The 17,795-nt window shown below is 52.7% G+C and overlaps 2 protein-coding genes and 1 long non-coding RNA gene across 5 annotated transcripts in view; 1 reads left to right on the top strand and 2 right to left on the bottom strand.

The window, feature by feature from the left end:
• Positions 1-540: 540 nt before the first annotated feature.
• CUNH8orf33 (chromosome unknown C8orf33 homolog) lies at positions 541-4,306 on the bottom strand. The gene is made up of 7 exons (XM_037048749.1): positions 4,288-4,306; positions 3,145-3,266; positions 2,878-3,042; positions 2,466-2,789; positions 2,206-2,290; positions 1,932-2,078; positions 541-1,170 (listed from the first exon to the last, which is right to left on the bottom strand). Exons 1-7 carry the CDS (start codon positions 4,304-4,306, stop codon positions 1,031-1,033), a joined length of 1,002 nt encoding a protein of 333 aa, XP_036904644.1. The 3' UTR covers positions 541-1,030.
• A 4,362-nt stretch (positions 4,307-8,668) lies between these two features.
• On the bottom strand, positions 8,669-12,350 carry LOC118988881 (uncharacterized). 2 transcript variants are annotated; one of them, XR_005066856.1, is made up of 3 exons: positions 12,203-12,350; positions 11,818-12,011; positions 8,669-9,164 (listed from the first exon to the last, which is right to left on the bottom strand). It is a non-coding gene; the product is annotated as an uncharacterized LOC118988881 (long non-coding RNA). The 2 variants fall into 2 exon arrangements; XR_005066857.1 differs by lacking the exon at positions 8,669-9,164 and adding an exon at positions 9,766-9,881.
• Positions 12,351-12,401: 51 nt separating this feature from the next.
• LOC118988822 (zinc finger protein 250) overlaps positions 12,402-17,795 on the top strand; it is a 30,107-nt gene continuing 24,713 nt past the window's right edge. For both annotated transcript variants that reach the window (XM_037048866.1, XM_037048860.1), the window contains exons 1-2: positions 12,402-12,541; positions 15,423-15,615. In XM_037048866.1, coding sequence (XP_036904761.1) covers positions 15,432-15,615 — 184 coding nt within the window. In that variant the 5' untranslated portion in view covers positions 12,402-12,541; positions 15,423-15,431. The remainder of the gene's footprint in view (positions 12,542-15,422; positions 15,616-17,795) is intronic.

Genomic DNA, 17,795 nt, shown 5'->3' with positions numbered 1-17,795 from the left:
TTTTGAAGCTAGAGCCCACGTGCCAGTGAGGTGCTGAGCACACGCATCAGAGAAAGAGCAATGGAGGGCAGCCCAGGTTCCCCCTAATCAACTGGGCAAGCAGTACTGCCAACCCCGAAAAGCAGAGGATAAAGGCTTTGGGACTAACAGAATGTTCTGGATTAGTCTGAAATGTCTATGAAAGTCAAGGTAGAGATGCTGACTAAGTGGGTGAGCTCCAGATACCCGTCTAGTCTGGGATGCAAGTGTGGGAGACACCAGCAAAGACAGCATCAAAGCCCCTGGGAGGGCTAAGAACCCTGCAAAAACGGACTCTGCAGCACAAGACCTGGGAACCCCTGCCTGCAGCAGCCAATACACCAAGAGGTCACCTAAGAACAAAGGCTGGCCTGCTGGGGGTCACGCTGGTCCCTGAAGATGACACTTGCTCAGGATGACACAAAGGACCATGCACTGGGAGAGAGCCTGAAACCACAGTGCCGGATGTCTGCATCGTCTGTACCTTGTCTAACACAAGCAATTGGCGCACACTCTCACTCATCCGTTTTTATGAAACAGAGTTTTATTAAGGCACCGTGACAAAGTGGTATAAAGCACCACAGTGAGGGACAGCATGCCCTTTCCACAGTGAGTGCCACTGTGCGATTACGCTGCTTCTCCACTCACCCTCAGCCACTCGGTCTGACCCTGGACACTGGGCAGGATGTTGCTCCTCCCACCTGCTCACACTTCCCTGCTCTGCAAAGGACCCCCTGTCCACACACTTCCCTGTCCTTTCTGAAAGGACCCCCTTTTCCAGCAACAGGAACCGTTCATCTGAAAACCCACAAATGGGGTCTTTCTGCTTGTCGCACAGGACTCGATATGCTGGTCTCACATAGACCTGACAATCATGGCACCAAATAAACTGGCCAACCAGGGATGGACCGACCCCACATCTGTGGGACACAGTACTTGTGGCAGGGCTCTGCACTCAAGACAGACCCCCACACACCTGGGGAGGGGCACAGTTCCAGGGTCGGGGGAGAGGCTAAAAGAAATTGAACCTAAACTCTTCGTCAGGAGTGTCCAAGGTGGCCTTGGTTGCCCTTGCTAGGCGAGGCCTGTAGACCCTTCCGCTCTTCTTTCTGGTGGCCTCTCCTACAGGCTGCACCTGGGCTGAGCGGGCTGCTGTGGAAGAGAAGACAGTGTGTCAGAACTGAGTAATGAGAGCTAACGCCAACTCTGCCCGTACAACTGTAACCACTTCGTACAAATTAACTGATTTGCTTCCTGCCCTGACTGGCATGGCTCAGTGGGTTGGGTGTTGTCCTGTGAACAGAAAGGTTGCTATTTCATTTCCTGGCCAGGGAACGTGCCTGGGTTGGGAGCCAGGTCCCTGTGTGTGGGGGGTGTGCGAGAGGCAACTGATTGATGTTTCTCTCACACACCCATATTTTTCTGTATTCCTCCCTTCCCCCTCTCTAAAAATAAATAAAATCTTTTTTCCAATGTATTTTAGATTGTATTTATCTTTAGAAGGGAAGGGAAGGAGAGAAATATCAATGTATGGTTGCTTCTTATGCGTCCCCTGCTGGGAACTGGCCTGCAACCCAGGCATGTGCCCTGACTGGGAATTGAACCGCAATCGTGTGGTTCACAGGTCCGTGCTCAATCCACTGAGCTACACCAGCCAGGGCTAAAATCTTTAAAAATATATGTTAATTAACTAATTTGCTTCTATAAGGTAGGTATTATCATCACATCCCACTTAGGCCACAGGGAAATTCAGATTCCCCCACCCCTGCCTCCCCATGTAGGCCTTCGTCCTGTGCAAGAGATCCAGGCTTTTCCTCACTAGGCCTGTTGCGCTGGGATTCTTCCTCTCACTCCTATGCTCTTCCTCCCTACCCCTGGAAACTAGGCAGTCCTCCAAGTTCTCAGCTCCTCACCAGTCTTGAGATCTCGCAGGACTTCGCGCCACTCAGCTCCCATCTGAGCCCTGTAGTCCCCGAACAAGGAGCGCATGAGCTGCCTCTTCCGGGGCAAAGGGGTTCTTTCACTGCGCAGGGTTCGGATGGCCCCAATAGCCTGCTCCTCTGCAGATAAAAATGAAGGGCTAGAGACCTCCTCTAACCTCGCCTCCTATGCCAAAGCAACAAGTCTATCCCCCTGGCAGCATCTGCAGGCCAAAGTGCTGCCACGCTTCACCTCCACCCATCTCACTCTGTTTTGGGTTGGGTCTCTGCATCCTGAGGCCCAGTTCCAGCTGGTCCACGCACCAGGCCAGTTCCCGAGCCAGCTGCTCCGCCTGCGTTGGATCGGAGACAATGGCTGTTAAAGGCTACGAGGACCCTGTGGCCTCCGCCCCCATCCCATCGCCCTCCCTGCCTTAACTCCGCAAATCTGACACCACAACCGCTAGCGGACCCTCATTCGGAATGCACCAGGGGACTCTACCCTCCCCGACTAAGGACCCTCCTTGCCTGGGACTCCTGGCTTAGAGGGGCATCCTCGGGGGCCGGCTTTTCCAAGGCCTTCCCACCTCCATTAGACACAGAGGCCCTATTCCGGCTTTTCTTCTTCTTCTGCTTCCTAGAGGCTGCGTCGCCTTCGCCGCCTACGGAATGCGCCCTGGAAGCGGCATCACTGCACGTGGAGTGCCCTGAACACGGACGGATGGGATGAGACAGGGCAGTAAAAGGACTCGGGGCGCCGGGAAGCGGCGCGGGGCGCCAGGGGCTGCCAGGCGCGCGGGCAGTACCTGGGCCTGGGGTCGCCGGTGTCTCCCGGGCAGGATGTTCTAGGGCCTGGGGAAAGGCAGTCAGCAAGAGAGTCACGAGGGGCAGCCTACGGCCCGAGGACCCGCCACCCGCACACCCTCTAGGGACCGCTCACCGCCATGCGCCGCCGCCACCGGAAGCTACGCAGGGCCAGGAGTCTGCGCTCCTCCAGCAGCGCGCTCCCTGCGCAGCGGCGGGGCGGGCCCGGCCTCGCGGGCGCGGCCTCGCTGTGGGCGGGGCGCACGAGCGGGCGGGGTGTACGAGTGGGCGTGGCCGGCGGCTGCGGGGACGACCTCAGGAACAGGCGGTCACGGTTACCCACTGCGGTACAGACTCCGCTCTGAGTAAAAGGACGACCCAGGAGAGAGCTTTCCGAGCTCACCCTCCGGGGGCGCGAGAGCAGCAGGCGCAGGAACGTGAAGAGCAGACCCGCAAGGAAGCGCCGAGAATAGCGGCCGCGACTCAGCAGTGCCCCACCCCCGGGGGCAAGCACCTGGTGATAAACTGCGTGACAGATGCCAGGGGCTGGAAAGGCGATTCGAATAAAAGGAAATATAGTGTATTTTGCTGCATTGGCAGATTTAATGTGGTGAGGGAGTTAATTTTTCACCCGCTAAGCCTATAAACTTAACAAAATCGCAGTAAAAATACCTGTAACTTTAAGAAGGAAGGATCTCCAGAGCCAGGTGGGCAGCAGATGAAACCTTCAGCCCAGCAGGGCAGAGCCTCCGGCAACCGATGCCAAGGGAGATGAGCGGAGCAGCCCTCTTCTGCGCGGAGCTCGGCTCTCTCCGCAGTGGTCTGGAGCCTGCCTCAGTTATACCTCGAAAGCGGTGGACTCCACCCTTCCGAGTCTTTTCAATAAATATCTTGACACCCCAGCTGGCCAGTGGGGAGTTTTCCCCAGGAGTCTGTCTGTGGGTGGTACAGCTCTGCAGACGAGGCTGGTCTGATCACTTGCGCAGCTATCTTGGCCTTTGTCTCCTTGCCAGATGTGTCTGCTTTGACTTAGCTGGTTTCCGTCTGGAACCAAACTGTCATGGTTGATTCACAGCCACTTTGATTGACAAGAGTGACCCCGCTTTGTTTTGTATATTTTATGCTATCTTAATCAGACCAATGCCATTTTATTGGCCCTGCTCTCCACGCAGCCCTGGCTCTCACGCAGGTGGGAGGGGGGGCGGGTATCAGCCACCAGACCCCTCGATGGCAGTGCTGGGTGCGGCCGGGAGGCAAGGGGCAGCGGGCACAGAGGGGCTGAGGCCCGGGAACCGGGAGAAGGGGGCAGGTGTGTCCCGGCAGGAGCAGATTCAGCAGTGGAAAGCGGAGGCTGTGCAAGGGTGGGCCCAGGCGAGCCATTCTTTCCCATGTAGGCGCAGTGACACCCATTGGTGGATGGTGTCTTTCGATTTTGTGAGGATCCCACTGGTGGACAGACAATGTGTGAAGCGCTTTATACTTTTTCTTACTGAACTCTCAAAATAGTCACTACAGAGACGTGTGTGGATAAAGTCCAGGTGCTTACCTGAGACCTTTGTGTTCATAGGTGGATGTCCCTCATGGGAACTTAGTCCTGTTGGAGTCCGGAGCCCGTGCTTCTGTGGATGAGTCTGGAGCTAAAGGCCGACCACATGAGCAGGACCACGAGAGATACACAAAGGGCATGAGTATCAGGGGCTGCCGCCCAAAGGCCCGCAGGACTCAGGTGGAGACTCGGAAGGTCCCTGCCCTGAGGAACGACTTGGGCATCCACATTGCTGGGGTCGCCTGCCTTTCGGGAAAAGCTGCGCAACACAGGCTTCCATGATGAAGATGGGCCCGGGGTTTCTCCTGGGACGTGTCTTCGAGGTTCTCCTGGTTTCCCCTTGTGGTCACTCCAAACAGAGGTGTTTCTCGTTGTTTTTCCTTGTTGTGACTGGGGAAGGAAAGCCGTTCCTGGAAGCCTCTTGGCAAACTGCCCTTTGTGTTTTGCTGACCAGGGCTGGGCCTTGTCGGGGCCTAAAGACGGTGAATGCAATCCATTAAGAAAATCGCACCAGGAGGGCTTGGCTGAGGCAGCCCCAAACAGGATGCTGCAGCCGAGCCAGGTAGCCCCCACCCTTGTGGGCATCCCTTGATCACGAGTACTAACTACCAATCAAGATGCTGATCACGCGCCCACCTACCAATCGTCGCCAGGAGCATGCAGTGAGCATGCACAGGACAACCTATCAGAACTACCTCCCCTTTTCCCCTGCCCCCTATAAATAACAGCCCCGCCCAAAATAAAATTTGCAGCTTGATCAGAATCCTTTGTCTTGCTGCCTTTCTACGCGCCTCTTGCTCCCATCCCTATTCATCCGTTTCAGGTAGACTCGGGACCCCCGTTGACTGTTCCGCGGGACGGAACAGGGCCTTGTGGTCACCTAGGGCCACAGTGGCTGGGTTGGGGGAAGGGGCTCGCTTCCACCTGAACTAACGGGTTTCTCTGCATGGAGGCGCTGTGGGGACGGGGGTGGGCTGTGAATTAGAGGCTGGCTGGGGAGGCTTTCCCGAGAGTGAATCTTCGAGCTACCTTCCAGCCTAAAGTAAAACCGGACCTGTGGTTCTGAAAGTCACCAGTACTGACAGTTCCCAGCAAGCACCCAGCCAGCTCCAGACTGTCTCCTGGAGTTTGGACCAGTGCAGTAAACCCTTGAACAGCCTGTGGGTGTCAGGCGCTGACTCACACGACCCCCCACTGTTGAAAATCTGCATATAACTTTTGACTGACCCCAAATTAACTTGCACTTCAGTAACCACAGGCAATTGGTTTCAGAGTACCCCCTCCCCCAGCAAGTACCAAAATCTGCAATGTTCCAGTTCCCATATGAAATGCACCCATTGACTCCCAGCTGGGGAGCAAAAACAGTTGCGGTGCCTGTGGGAAATAATTCATGTCCCAGCGGCCCCACACAGTTCGAACCTGTGTTGGTCAAGGCCTGTGCGTCCAGATGCCTAACCTCCCCTGTAAGTGCAACAGGTGTGCAGAGAACAACTCCAGTGTTTACCCTCCAGATATACTCCTATAGTCTCATCCTTCTTTTTTTTACCTGTTTTTGTTTATTTTTTCTTTTTAATACATTTTATTGATTATGCCATTATAGTTGTCCCATTTCCCCCCTTCATTCCCCTCCACCCTGCACACCCCTCCCCCCACCATTCTCCCCCTTTCGTTTATGTCCATGTGTCACAAGTTCTTTAGATTCTGCATTTCCCCTACTATTCTTGCCCTCCCCCCTGTCTATTTTCTACCTACCGTCTATGCTACTTATTTTCTGTACCTTTTGCCCCCTTCTCCTCCTCCCACTCCCCTGTTGCTAACCCTCCATGTGATCTCCATTTCTATGGTTCCGCTCCTGATCTAGCTGTCCTCTTAGTTTGCTTTTGTTTTAGGTGTGGTTGTTAATAACTGTGAGTTTGCTGTCCTTTCACTGTTCATATTTTTTATCTTCTTTTTCTTAGATGTTAAGTCCCTTTAACATTTCATATAATAAGGGCTTGGTGATGATGAACTCCTTGAATTTGACCTTATCTGAGAAGCACTTTATCTGCCCTTCCATTCTAAATGATAACGTTGCTGGATAGAGCAATCTTGGCTGTAGGTCTTTGGATTTCATGACTTGGAATACTTCCTTCCAGCCCCTTCTTGCCTGTAAGGTCTCCTTTGAGAAATCCACTGACAGTCTGATGAGAACTCCTTTGTAGGTGACTGTCCCCTTATCCCTTGATGCTTCTAGGATTCTCTCCTTCATTTTGGTCTTGGCTAATGTAATTATGATGTGCTTTGGTGTGTTTCTTCTTGGGTCCAACTTCTTTGGGACTCTCTGAGCTTCCTGGATTTCCTGGAAGTCTATTTCCTTTGCCAGACTGGAGAATTTCTCCTTTATTATTTGTTCAAATAAGTTTTCCACTTGTGGCTGTTCTTCTTCCCCTTCTGGTACCCCTATAATTCGGATGTTGGAACATTTAAAGATGTCCTGGATGTTCCTAAGCCTCTCCTCATTTTTTGAATTCTTGTTTCTTCCTTCTTTTCTGTTTGGTTGTTTCTTTCTTCCTTCTGGTCCACTCCCTTGATTTGAGTCCCAGTTTCCTTTCCATCACTATTGGTTTCTTGTGCATTTCCCTTCATTTCAATCAGTTTAGCCTTCATATGTTCCTCTAATTTGTGTCTAAAATCAACCAGTTCTGTGAGCATCCTGATTACCAGTGTTTTGAACTGTGCATCTGAAAGCTTGGCTATTTCTAGGTCACTTAAAATTATAGGCTCTGGGGCTTTGAGCTATTCTTGAGTCATAATGTTTGGTCTGTTCGCACCTGTTATGTATGAGGAAGGGAGCCTTAGGTGTTCACCGGGGCAGGGCGACCCAGGTCACTGGGTTGTGATGCTGTATGTGGGGGCGGGGTCAGAGAGAGAAAAAAATGGGGCTTTGCTCTGCTCTCTCTCAGATTTCTGTTCCCTCTGTGGCTTTCCACAAGCAAATTGGGCCCTTCTGGTGCTCGTTCCCGGGTGCGTGGGCCTGTGTACCCTCCAGGACCCTGTGGGTCTCTCCAATGAACTCTCTGTGAGCCTGGGAGCCTCTCCCAACCCCTCGACCCCGAGAAAGTCTTTCCAGTTGGTGGTTTCAGGCTCTAATTCTGGTGGCTGGGGCCCCAGCCTGAGGGGTCTGTCTCACTGTTGGCTCCTTCACTTGGGTTATTGGTCTGGCTGAACGTTTCATTGTGTCAGATTTCCGTACAGTTCAATTTTCTGTTTTGGCTGCATTTTTGTTACTAAAACTTTGTTGTTTTTAAACTTAGTTGTGCGAGGAGGCACAGTGTTTCCACCTACGCCTTCATCTTGGCCGGAAGTCTCATCCTTCTTCATGAATGCAAATTTCATCCTCTCTATTGCTTGGGCCAAAGATCTTGCTGTCTCATCACACATCCAATGCAGCAAACCCTTTGACAGGAAACCAGAATCTGACCACTTACCACCTGATACTGCCACTCTGGCCTGACTGGCTTTCATCCCCAGGGAGGCCGTGGTGGAGAGAAGCTGCAGGTGCAGGGAGTGTGGGAAAGCCTCTGGTCAACGGTCACCACTCATGTGGCGCCGGAGAACTGGTTCTGGAGAAACCCACACACCTGTGCAGGTGGCGGCACCGCTGTTGGTGCATGATCATCCCTCATTCTGCATCAGGGAATTCATACAGAAGAAAAGCCCTATGGATGCCACGAGTGTGGAAAATCTTTTCACCTTAACTGCTCCCTTATTGTCCATCAGGGAATTTACAGAGGGGAGAAACCCTATCAGTATAAGGAGTGTGGAAAACTCTTCAGTCAGCGCTCACGAGTTATTCAGCATCAGTGATTCACCCTGGAGAGAAGCCTTGTGTCTGCAGTGCATGTGGTAATGCCCTCAGCGCTCGCCTGTCCCTTACCTGCCACCAGACACCCCACACTGGAGGGAAACCTGGTAGATGGCACGGGCATGGGCAAACACTCAGGCAAAAGGGACAGCTTACTCAGCGCCAGTGAAGTCACCCTGCAGAGAAGCTGTGTGAGTGTCAGAAGTGTGCAAAAGCCTGTGGCCAGAGCTTTCACCTCGGTCACCATCCAGAGACCTGCAGTGGCAAGAGGTCCCATCGGAGCCATGACTGTGAGAGCACCTGCAGTGTGTCTCCTCCTTGTCCAGCATCACAGGACATGTGATGGAGAGATGCCCGGTGCAGGTCACACCTGTGGGAAGGCCTTCAGCCAGGGCTCATGTCTGACTAAGCATCAGAGGAGTCACACTGCAGAGAGGCCCCATGAGTGCTGTGCACGCAGGAAGGCCTTCGGAGGAAGCTCCCACCTTATCCGACTCCAGAAAACTCACAGTGGAAGCAACCTTTCACGTGTAATGAATGTGGGGAAACTTTCCATCGGAGAGGAACTCTCACAGGTCATGAGAAAATCCACACGACTCACCTTGGGGAGTGCAGGGAACATGGGGAGCTCTCCTGCACCTGTGGCCATCACTCAGCATCGGGACATTCGCAGTGCAGGGCACCACTTCCTTTGATAAATTCTCCAGCGTCTCACATCAGGAGAGTCATATCCACAAGAAAGCCATCACTTCATTACTTTGCTTTTGGAGATCCAGCTCTTAAAAATCTAACTCCCCCCATGGTGAGCTGCTAATGAAAGACAGGCTGCCCAGCTCCATGGTAAACTTTTTAAGGCGACAACCCTCCCTCAGACTCAGAGGCTGGCCCTCTGCTCAAGGAGTCACACACATGCAGCTCACGTGCATTTGTCCAGGTCCCGCTGCCCTGGTGTCAGCCCTCCTGCCCCACGGGCCTTTCGTTTGGCCACTTGCTGTTCTTTCCTCTTCATCTATTTCAGCTTCAAGAAATGGAACTGGAAAAGAAAAAAGAAAAGTAAGGGGGATCCTTGCAGTTTCAAGTCTGAGGGAACCACACACCACTGGAGTTTTCTTGTTTCAGTGTTTCTTTGCTTGTTTGTTTGGGTCTCTTCAAAATGTTTCTGTTCTATTGAAACACATATGGTAACTTTAACTTCAAGTGTCAGGTGACCCACACAGGAGAGTCACCTCATGAGCATAAGCAAGTTTTTTAAAGAATGAATTGAGGTATGGACGTAAAATCAAACTTGAGATCCTACCAAGAAGTCAAAGGAAACATGCAAATTGGATTTTTTCTGTAATTTGGAAATAAAAGACTGTGAATTGGGAGGAAAATGGGTATGAAGTAGATACATGGGAACATGGGGCAAACGTACAGGTTCTGTTTTTAAAACCATGGTGGCTTCCGGACTGCTGTAGCTCAGTGGATTGAGCACGGGCCTGCGAACCACACGATCGCGGTTCGATTCCCAGTCAGGGCACATGCCTGGGCAGCAGGCCAGTTCCCAGCAGGGGATGCACGAGAGGCAACCACACATTGATATTTCTCTCCTTCTCTTCCTCTATAAAAATAAATACATAAAATCTTACCAAAAAAAACACAAAAACAAGGTGGCAGTCTCTTGGGAAGAGAAGGTGAGCAGCAGCAGCAGATTCCATTCACAGGGCCCCTGGCACTGAGCAGATGGTGGGGGAACTGGCTGGTCCTTCTGCTGCAGAGGAGAGGGCTCCAGGTGAGGCAGTCACCAGAAGTAGGGATTGAACCCACAACCCTCTGTCTATAGGCCAATGCTCCAACCAACTGAGCCACACTGGCCAGGGCTTGGCTGCATGCTTTGAAGGTGCCTTTAATATTGGCCGGGAGCCAGGCTGTTGTGACTCGTGATTCACAGCCTGTCAGTACTACGTGTGATAATTAGTACAGAGCAGGCACCTATTTGGTGCCTCTTGGCTTCCAAACCAAGTAAATCAGTTACACTTGAGAACAGAAGGCCTTAGATTTCCTCCATGGATGGAAAAAACCTTCTGGAGGAAAGTGAGACCAGTGCCCACAGACGCACAGCATTCCAAGGACACCACCATGGCACAGGCCTTCATCACCTGAACCATCCTAGACACAGGGAGATGACATCAGCCAGGACAGTTTGAAATCCAGCAACTTGAGCTCTGCTCTGTGGACACTGTGCCCTTCTAGTAACTCCTTCCAAGGTGTGCCAGAACTGCAGGAGTTTACAGCGGAGACTAGAGGCTCGGAGAGGTAGGAATGCTGGAGTGGATGGGGGACTTGCTCACCTACCCCGCTTACAGCCCCCAGGAGGGGTCACAGACACTTTTCCCCTGGGCTTTGAGAAGGGCATTGGGGAGGGGCACCAATGTCTATGAAGGACTACAGTGGCTGTTTCCCGAAGGCTGTTATGAGAACGGGTCCCGTAACTCAGTAGTAGCAGGTAACCCCTCAAAGGCAGAAGCTGTGCATTGTCAAATGCCCAGACCCAGAGTGGTAATTAGGAAAGTTTGGGGACAGACATTCTGGCCCTGAATAATACTGATGGCATCCTTAGAACGAAATGGGTAGACAGCCTACTCAAGTCTTTCTCAGTATAAGTGCAAAACCTTTAAATCTGCTAAAGAGAAACCTGAACCTTACGAAAGAAGAAGAGGCCAGATTTCCCTTGAGGAAAGATTCTGATACTCTCAAAAAAAAAAAGTATATCTTTTCCCCTTCCATACAGGGAATGTCAGAGGACAGGAAATACTCACACTTTTCAGGGATGAGGAAATACAAATTAGCTCAGAATGAGAAAGAAAAAAAATCTCTGAAGCTACTCCTTGCACTGGAATAGCAAACGCAGCTAAAATCAGCTGCCTCCTAAGAGGAGGCAGGATTTCTCCCCAACAGCTGTGCAGCTGTGAAATGTCCACCTTTCGCCTCTCTGCTTTCCCGCTGAGGAACTTTGTTTTCTGGTGTCACAGACCAGTGGTGTTCGAACTTTTCATCTCATGGCACACAAACTAATTACTAAAATTATAGTTTTTGCTCATCTGACACTAAAAATATACTTTCGCTCATCTGACAGAAAAAGAGGTGTAATTTTGGGTCATTCACACCCGATGGCTATTGCGTTGGCTGTTGTCCTTTGTTTATTTGACAATATAAGGGAAAAGGGGTCATCGCATTGACTAAGGCACTGACTAGTCAGGTATTGCATGTCGATTTTTTCCCCTTTGGTAAAGATTTTCTGTATTTATTTTTAGATGGGAATACAGGGAGAGAAACACCAGTGTCTGGCTGCCTTTGGGGACCCCCAGCGGGGACCGTCCAGCAACCCAGGGTTGTGCCGCCTGGTTTCACAGGCGGCGCTCAGTCCCCTGAGCCACCCAGCCAGGGCTGGTGTCATATGTCTTAAAAACCGCCGCGGCACACCGTGAAAAATCGCTCTCCTACACTAACGGAAATGTGTTAGACGTTATATTGAAACGCCCCATTTTTACTCGCGCGTCTGAATCCCTTGGACACGGAGAAGCAGCCTTAATTAAAGCTGCCCCCAAGGAGCGAAGGGCACCACCTCCCACGTCCCGGAGAGTGCGCCCGGGTCTACCTCACGGTGCGGCGCTGACCGGCACCCGCTGGCCTCAGGCGGGTCTCACCTGCCTGCATCCTTCCGCGCAGTCCTGCAACCACGGTTACTTTGTTTGGTGAGGCGCCCACGGTTCTCGTCCGCCTCGGCGCAACGATGGCTCCACACCCCCGACTGCCGGACGACAGGCTCGTTCCTGCAAACGGAGCGGGGTGAGACTGATCTCGCTCAGACTTGTTAATTCAGAGTAGGAGCTTATAGAGTCTAGTGGAAAGAAAGTTTTCGCTCAGGGCCAGGCCACAGTAAGATTGGAGAGAGACGCAGGGTTCGGTTGCCTCCGATACGCGCCTGGCCGGCGGGATCAACCCACCCCACCCCACCCCGCAGCCTAAGTACGGCTCCTGACCGAGATCGAACCCCAACCCTTTGGGGTACGAGACCACGCCCCAACCCACTGAGCCATCTGGCCAGGGCTGACTGGTTGTCTTTTCATATTTAGTTACACGGACGGGCTCTGACAGCTGCGACCCCGCTGAACTTCCGTCTGCGGGGAGTCGGGGACGGACCCACAGAGTCGCAGCGACCTCCGGCCGCCTAGAGCGGCCACGCGGGCCTGAGCTAGGCGGGCCCACGGACGGGAAGTTGGGGCGGGACTTCCGGAATCCGCCTCGGGGCGATCTGCTAGGGCGCCTTGGCTTTGCGTCCTTCCCTGAGCGACCCCCGGGGCGGAGGTTCGCGAGCGTTAAATCTACACGTTGCGGACCGCGCTCCCGCGTGATGTCCTTGGCCCCGCGGTGGGTGCCAGCCCCGGGCTGTCTAGGGCGGACGGGCAGGGGGCCGTGGGAACCGCGGGCGCAGGGGCAGGCGCTGCTCGGCTTGCGCGGGGTCCGAGCCTTGGGGGCTTGGGTGGTGCCCTCGGGAGGGGGCATCGTAGTGGCCGACCGGCCGCAGCCCGGGGTCCTGGCAGCGAGGCCGCCTGGCCCAGCTGCCACAGCGACGGGGCAGGTGTGCGGGGAATGGCGTCTTGGCGGTGGGGATTCAGGAAGGGCCTCGGCGATTAAGCGCGGACGTCGGGCTGTGAGGGGTGGGCTGTCGCGCATCCCCAGGTGTCCAGCCCGGAGGCCCCGCCGGTGGCGGATTCGCGCTCCGGGTGGAGAAGGGGCCCTGGGCCTTCGAAGTGGGTCTGAGGGATGGGTCGTGTCCATCCCGTGGGTGCTTGCCGTGGTCTGGTGACTGCTGGGTGCTCCAGTTGTCTCTTTTCTCAGCACTAGGTTAGGTACTAAAGAATGAGAATTGGCTTCCAGGTTCTTTGGCATAATCCAGTTTCTTTCCAGGTCGTTGTTCTGAAGTGCACGTTTTCTTACTGACTGACTTTCTGTCCTTTTCTCTTAGAGGCCCCAATCCTTGCCCTTGACCTGTGTCTCAGATCGTCAGCAACGACTCCTGTAATTACTTGGCGTCCATTCCCTCTGCCAAAGTATGTTTTATGGATAGTGTAGCATATCCACAGGCCCCAGGCAATAGGATGTGGATGTGGTGGGGAAGGGGCCTTCTCTCTACCACCAAATGGGTCTGTGCCCTCCTGGGCAAGATCCAGACAAACAAGATCTAAACGACCATAGTTTGTTACACTTTATATTGAAAAGGCAAAGAGAAAGTATACATATTCGCTTGTGAAGCTTATTCTGGAAGGATACTTGAGAAACTAGGAAGGGGAAATGAGTGGCTGGCTGGGAGATACTTTTTAACTTGAATTTTGAGTCCCATGCCTGTGCCCCTGTTTGGTTACAGTGATGATGATTTCAGGAAAGTTAAAGTAAAATGAACTAACTGAATGACTGAGTCTCCCCTTGGGAGAGGGAGAGTGAAGCTGCTCCGCTCCCCAGCCCCATGGAGGCGGCTTCTGCTCTGCTCTCTGGCCTCATGGGTGGGCAAGAGTGCTCTCCCTGCTTTCACTTCATCTTCGCCGTCCTACTTGCCACCAGTGCCAGGCTAACCTTCCCGACATGGCTCATCTGTTCTGTCTCTTTTGTAGCATAGAAATGTGACCGGTGCCTCACCTTTATGAGGCAGCCAAAGCTTCTTAGAGTCTGTCTCTCGGTAACCCTGCCATTGGGCTCTGACCACAGCTCTGCCCTATTTCACCCCAGCTTCTTCCACCTTTCTAACCAGTGTGGCCTAGAACCCCTTCTGGGCCTGGTTTAAATGCCCACCAGCCCCAGGGCTGCAACCTTTCCCTGCTGCCTCTGCCCAGAACACTTGCCCACCTCATCGATGCATTTGCTGTGATGTCTCCCCATTGAAGTCTGTGAGTGCCACAGTCACTGCTCTACTTTCACAACGTCCCCAGGACAGACCCAGGCATGTGATGGGTGTTTGGGAAACACTGAAAACACATGTCCAAGAGGAAAAACCCGGCCCTGGCTGGTGTAGCTCAGTGGATTGAGCGTGGGCCTGCAAACCAGAGGATCGCGGTTCAATTCCCAGTCAGGGCACATGCCTGGGTTGCAGGCCGGTCCCCAGCAGGGGGACACACGAGAGGCAACCGTACACTCGTATTTCTCTCCCTCTCTCCTTCCCTTCCCCTCTAAAGATAAATGAATAAAATCTTTTTTAAAAAATCAAAAAGAAAAAAGAGGAAAAATCCACTTTGGCCAGGTAGCTCAGTTGATTAGAGTTTAGTCCTGATACTCCAAGGTTGCAGGTTTGTTCCCAGGTGAGGGGACATACAAGGAACAGCCAGTGAATTCAGAAATAAGTGAAACAAACTGATGTTTCTCTCCCCGGCCCTGCCCCCGCCACCGTGTCTCTTCCCCCTTCTTCTCTCTCTCTTTATAAAATCTATACATAAACATTTTAAAAAATCCAGGCCATAGATTGGCAATGTCTACAATGGGCTTCTGCCAACTTTCCTACCTCATCTTCACCGCGAAAGGTGGAGGAGTCAGAGGGCCTGTCACTGATGCAGTGTGGATGAGGTGCTGAGGGTGTATCTCCACTCAGGGGGAGCCACTGGGGGCTGGAGATGAGCCCAGTTTGGGAGTCTTCACAGGATAAGGGCTATTGATACCACAGGACTGGCCTGTCCGCCAAGGAAGTTGGTGTTGGGGCCCTTCCTCTGCGGCAGTGAAGCCTGGAACACCGACATGAAGAGGGGGATGAAGTGCCTGGGAGGGAACTGCTGGTGCAGGGGGAGGATGGCCCAGGGGTGGGGATGAGGAGGTCTCCTGTGGATGCTGCCACAGCTCAGACAGGACTGGCTACTAGGTGCCCAGAGACATGTCCCTAGCACAGGCTGCCACTGGCTACCCAAACTCTGGACCTGCTGGTCCCCCCGTGAGTGGCTCAGGGGTCTTCCTTCAGGGCATTGTCAGGAGTGAGGGCTGGGCCCACAGTGGGGGCAGGCTCTGTGGGGCCACCCTCCTCCTGCTGAGGCGGCCTTGGGTGTTTCCAGGGCTTACCTACAGGGCCCTGTGGACTCCTCGCCCTCGGTGTCCCTGTGGCTGTCTGACCCTCCTTTTGGGTCTGGATCAGTAGTGCAGGTCCCTGAGGCTCGGCAGCAGGTTCTCCTCAGTCTTGGGCTGCAGGGTAGAGGAAGAAACCCCTGCCGGGTGGGTGGGTGGGTCCCTGAGGCCAGCCCTGTGCACACTTACCAGTGCCCTTTCTGGCCTGCAGGTCCCAGGCATGCCCAGCCTCAGAGCCTGCCCTGAAGAAGTGGAAATGGAGCCCTCAGTTCCTAGACCATCCCCGTGGACACCTGCAGCCCGTGTGAGCAATGTGCCCACTGTGACCCGCCCTGCGCTTCAAGCTCCACTCTGCTGTGGCGACGCTGAGCGGGGAGCTGCTCCCCGGCACCATCAACAGCCAGGTACCGGGACTGAATTCTCCCCTGGTGCCCTCATTCTGGGGGAACTCTGTCCATATCACCCTGCAGTTACCCCCATTAGTTCATTAGCTGCCTGTGTCATCTTTAGGGGTGGGGTACCTTGTGGACTGGGACTGGGCTGGATGTCAGAGAGGAAGTTGGCCTGGTCTCTGGCAGCCCTGGTGCCCTGAGTATGATGCTCTGGTTTCCCCACCTGGCACACAGGGGCACAGTGTATGGCTGCCAGCCGAGCCCTGCCCGGCCTAGCCACCAGGAGTGGCTGTCCCCTTCCCTCACTTCTGCCCCAGTCAGGCCTTGGTTCCCTCTGCCTTCCTTCACCTGCCCAGTGGCGTTCATGCCCTTCAGGACCCTCCCAGAGAGTCCTTCCTCAGGCCTCACAGCTCCCTCCCCTCTGGACATCTCAGCGGTGCTCAGGCTGCCTGCTCAGCCTTAGCCTTCCCTGCTGGGGTCTGACGAGAGCTATTGCACAAGAGGACACTTGTGTCCTACAGGGATCTGTGGTTTCACTCGGGACAACTGGGCAGAGTACCCTTGTCAGAACTGGTGTGGCTAGGGAAGGCCAGGCTGAAGGCAGAAAAGGTTGGCGTGGGGCAGTCCCATGGGTGTCACAGAGGGGTAGGGAAGAGAGACGTGACAAACTCCCAAGAGGTGGCTCTGAAATAGAGGCCAAGGGCATACTGTGCAGAGAATGGGGAGGGCAGCTTGGACGTTTGCTCCAGCAAACAAACAGGTCAGAGGCTGCTCAAGTTTGAAAAGCCACAGTGGAGAAAAGGGTGGAGTAGGCAGCTCCAAACACCTGTTCTTCCACATAAATATTTTTATTATTATTTTTACTTCTCCCCCAAGGATATGTTTATTGATTTGAGAGAGAGAGAGAGAGAGGGAGGGAGGGACAGAGAGAGCAACATTGACTGGTTGCCTCCCTAACTGCCCCAACCAGGAATCAAACCCACAACCTTTTGGTGTGCGGGATGATGCCTCAACCAAATGAACCACCCGGCCGGGGCCACAGAAATATTTTATAGAAACAAGCAGAAACTGTTTCAACCAACTTTGTCAGAAATCTAGGAAATAGACTTACAGCAACTAAGCCAATGCAGAATCAAGGAAAAGGCAACTTAAAATGGTAGGAAAGCTCTGTGGTGGTTATTTTTTACCGATTATTTATTTTTAGATTTTGTTTATTTATTTATTTGTTTGTTTATTTATTTATGGGTGGTGGGGAGAAACATCGATGTGCAAGAGAAACATCAGTTAGTTGCCTCTCACATGCCCCCAACCAGGGACCTGACCCACAGCCCAGACATGTGCCCTGCTGGGAATTGAACCGACAACTTTTTGGTTTGCGGGCCAAACTCAACCTACTGAGCCACACCAGCCAGGGCATATTTATTTACTGATTTTCTATTTTAGAGGGAGGGAGAGAGAAAAAAAGTAAGTCTCAGTTTATTGTTCCACTTACTTATGCATTCGCTGGCTGATTCCAGTGTGTGCCTTGCCCCAGGGATCAAACCTGCAACTTTGGCGACAAGGACAGTGCTCCATGCAACCCAGCCACCCAGCCTCTCCCCATTCTGGAATCACTTTTGGTCATCTGTGCTTCTTCCAGGAATCTGTCTTTTTCATCCTTGTTACCCAGTTTGTCAGTGTACAGCTGTTACCGATGCTCTCATACTCCTTTCTACATCTGTAGGGTGTGCACTAATGTTCCGTTTTCATTTCTGATTTTTCTTGTCTGCTCTTTTATTTCCGTCAGTCTAAAGGTTAGTCAATTTTGTTCACCTTTTCAAAAACAAAACATTTGACTTTGTTAGCTCTCTGATGTTTTTCTACTATTTCATTGATCTCTGCTCTAGTGTTAATGCCTCCCTTCTGCTAGCAGTGGATGTGGTTTGCTCTTCTTTTTGTAGTTCCTGAAGGTGTAAAATTGGGTTACTGACTTAAAGTTTCTTTAGCTCGTCCCTTTCACATTACTCTCCCTGCATGCCATAAGCTTTGACATTTTGTGTCTTTGTTTTCATTCGTGTGTAGGTATTATCTAATTTTCCTTGTGATTACTTCCTTGGCCCATTGGCTAGGAGTGTGTTGTTTAATTTCTACGTATTTGTGACTTTTTCTGCTATCATTGGTTGGACATGAAACTTTATATCATTTCAGTCTCT

Source organism: Sturnira hondurensis, unplaced genomic scaffold (assembly GCF_014824575.4).
Source record: "Sturnira hondurensis isolate 20B ecotype Veracruz unplaced genomic scaffold, ASM1482457v3 Scaffold0006413, whole genome shotgun sequence".
NCBI classification, from domain to species: Eukaryota; Metazoa; Chordata; class Mammalia; order Chiroptera; family Phyllostomidae; genus Sturnira; species Sturnira hondurensis.
Note: the sequence above shows the minus strand (reverse complement) of the source record. Positions and strands in the feature narration are given on the sequence as shown.

Coding starts and splice junctions, on each gene's coding strand:
- CUNH8orf33 (XM_037048749.1), bottom strand. Junction 2,790..2,877: donor GGTGGCGGCGGCGCATGGCG/GTGAGCGGTCCC, acceptor GCCTTTCCCCAG/GCCCTAGAACATCCTGCCCG. Junction 2,291..2,465: donor CTCTAAGCCAGGAGTCCCAG/GCAAGGAGGGTC, acceptor GATCCAACGCAG/GCGGAGCAGCTGGCTCGGGA.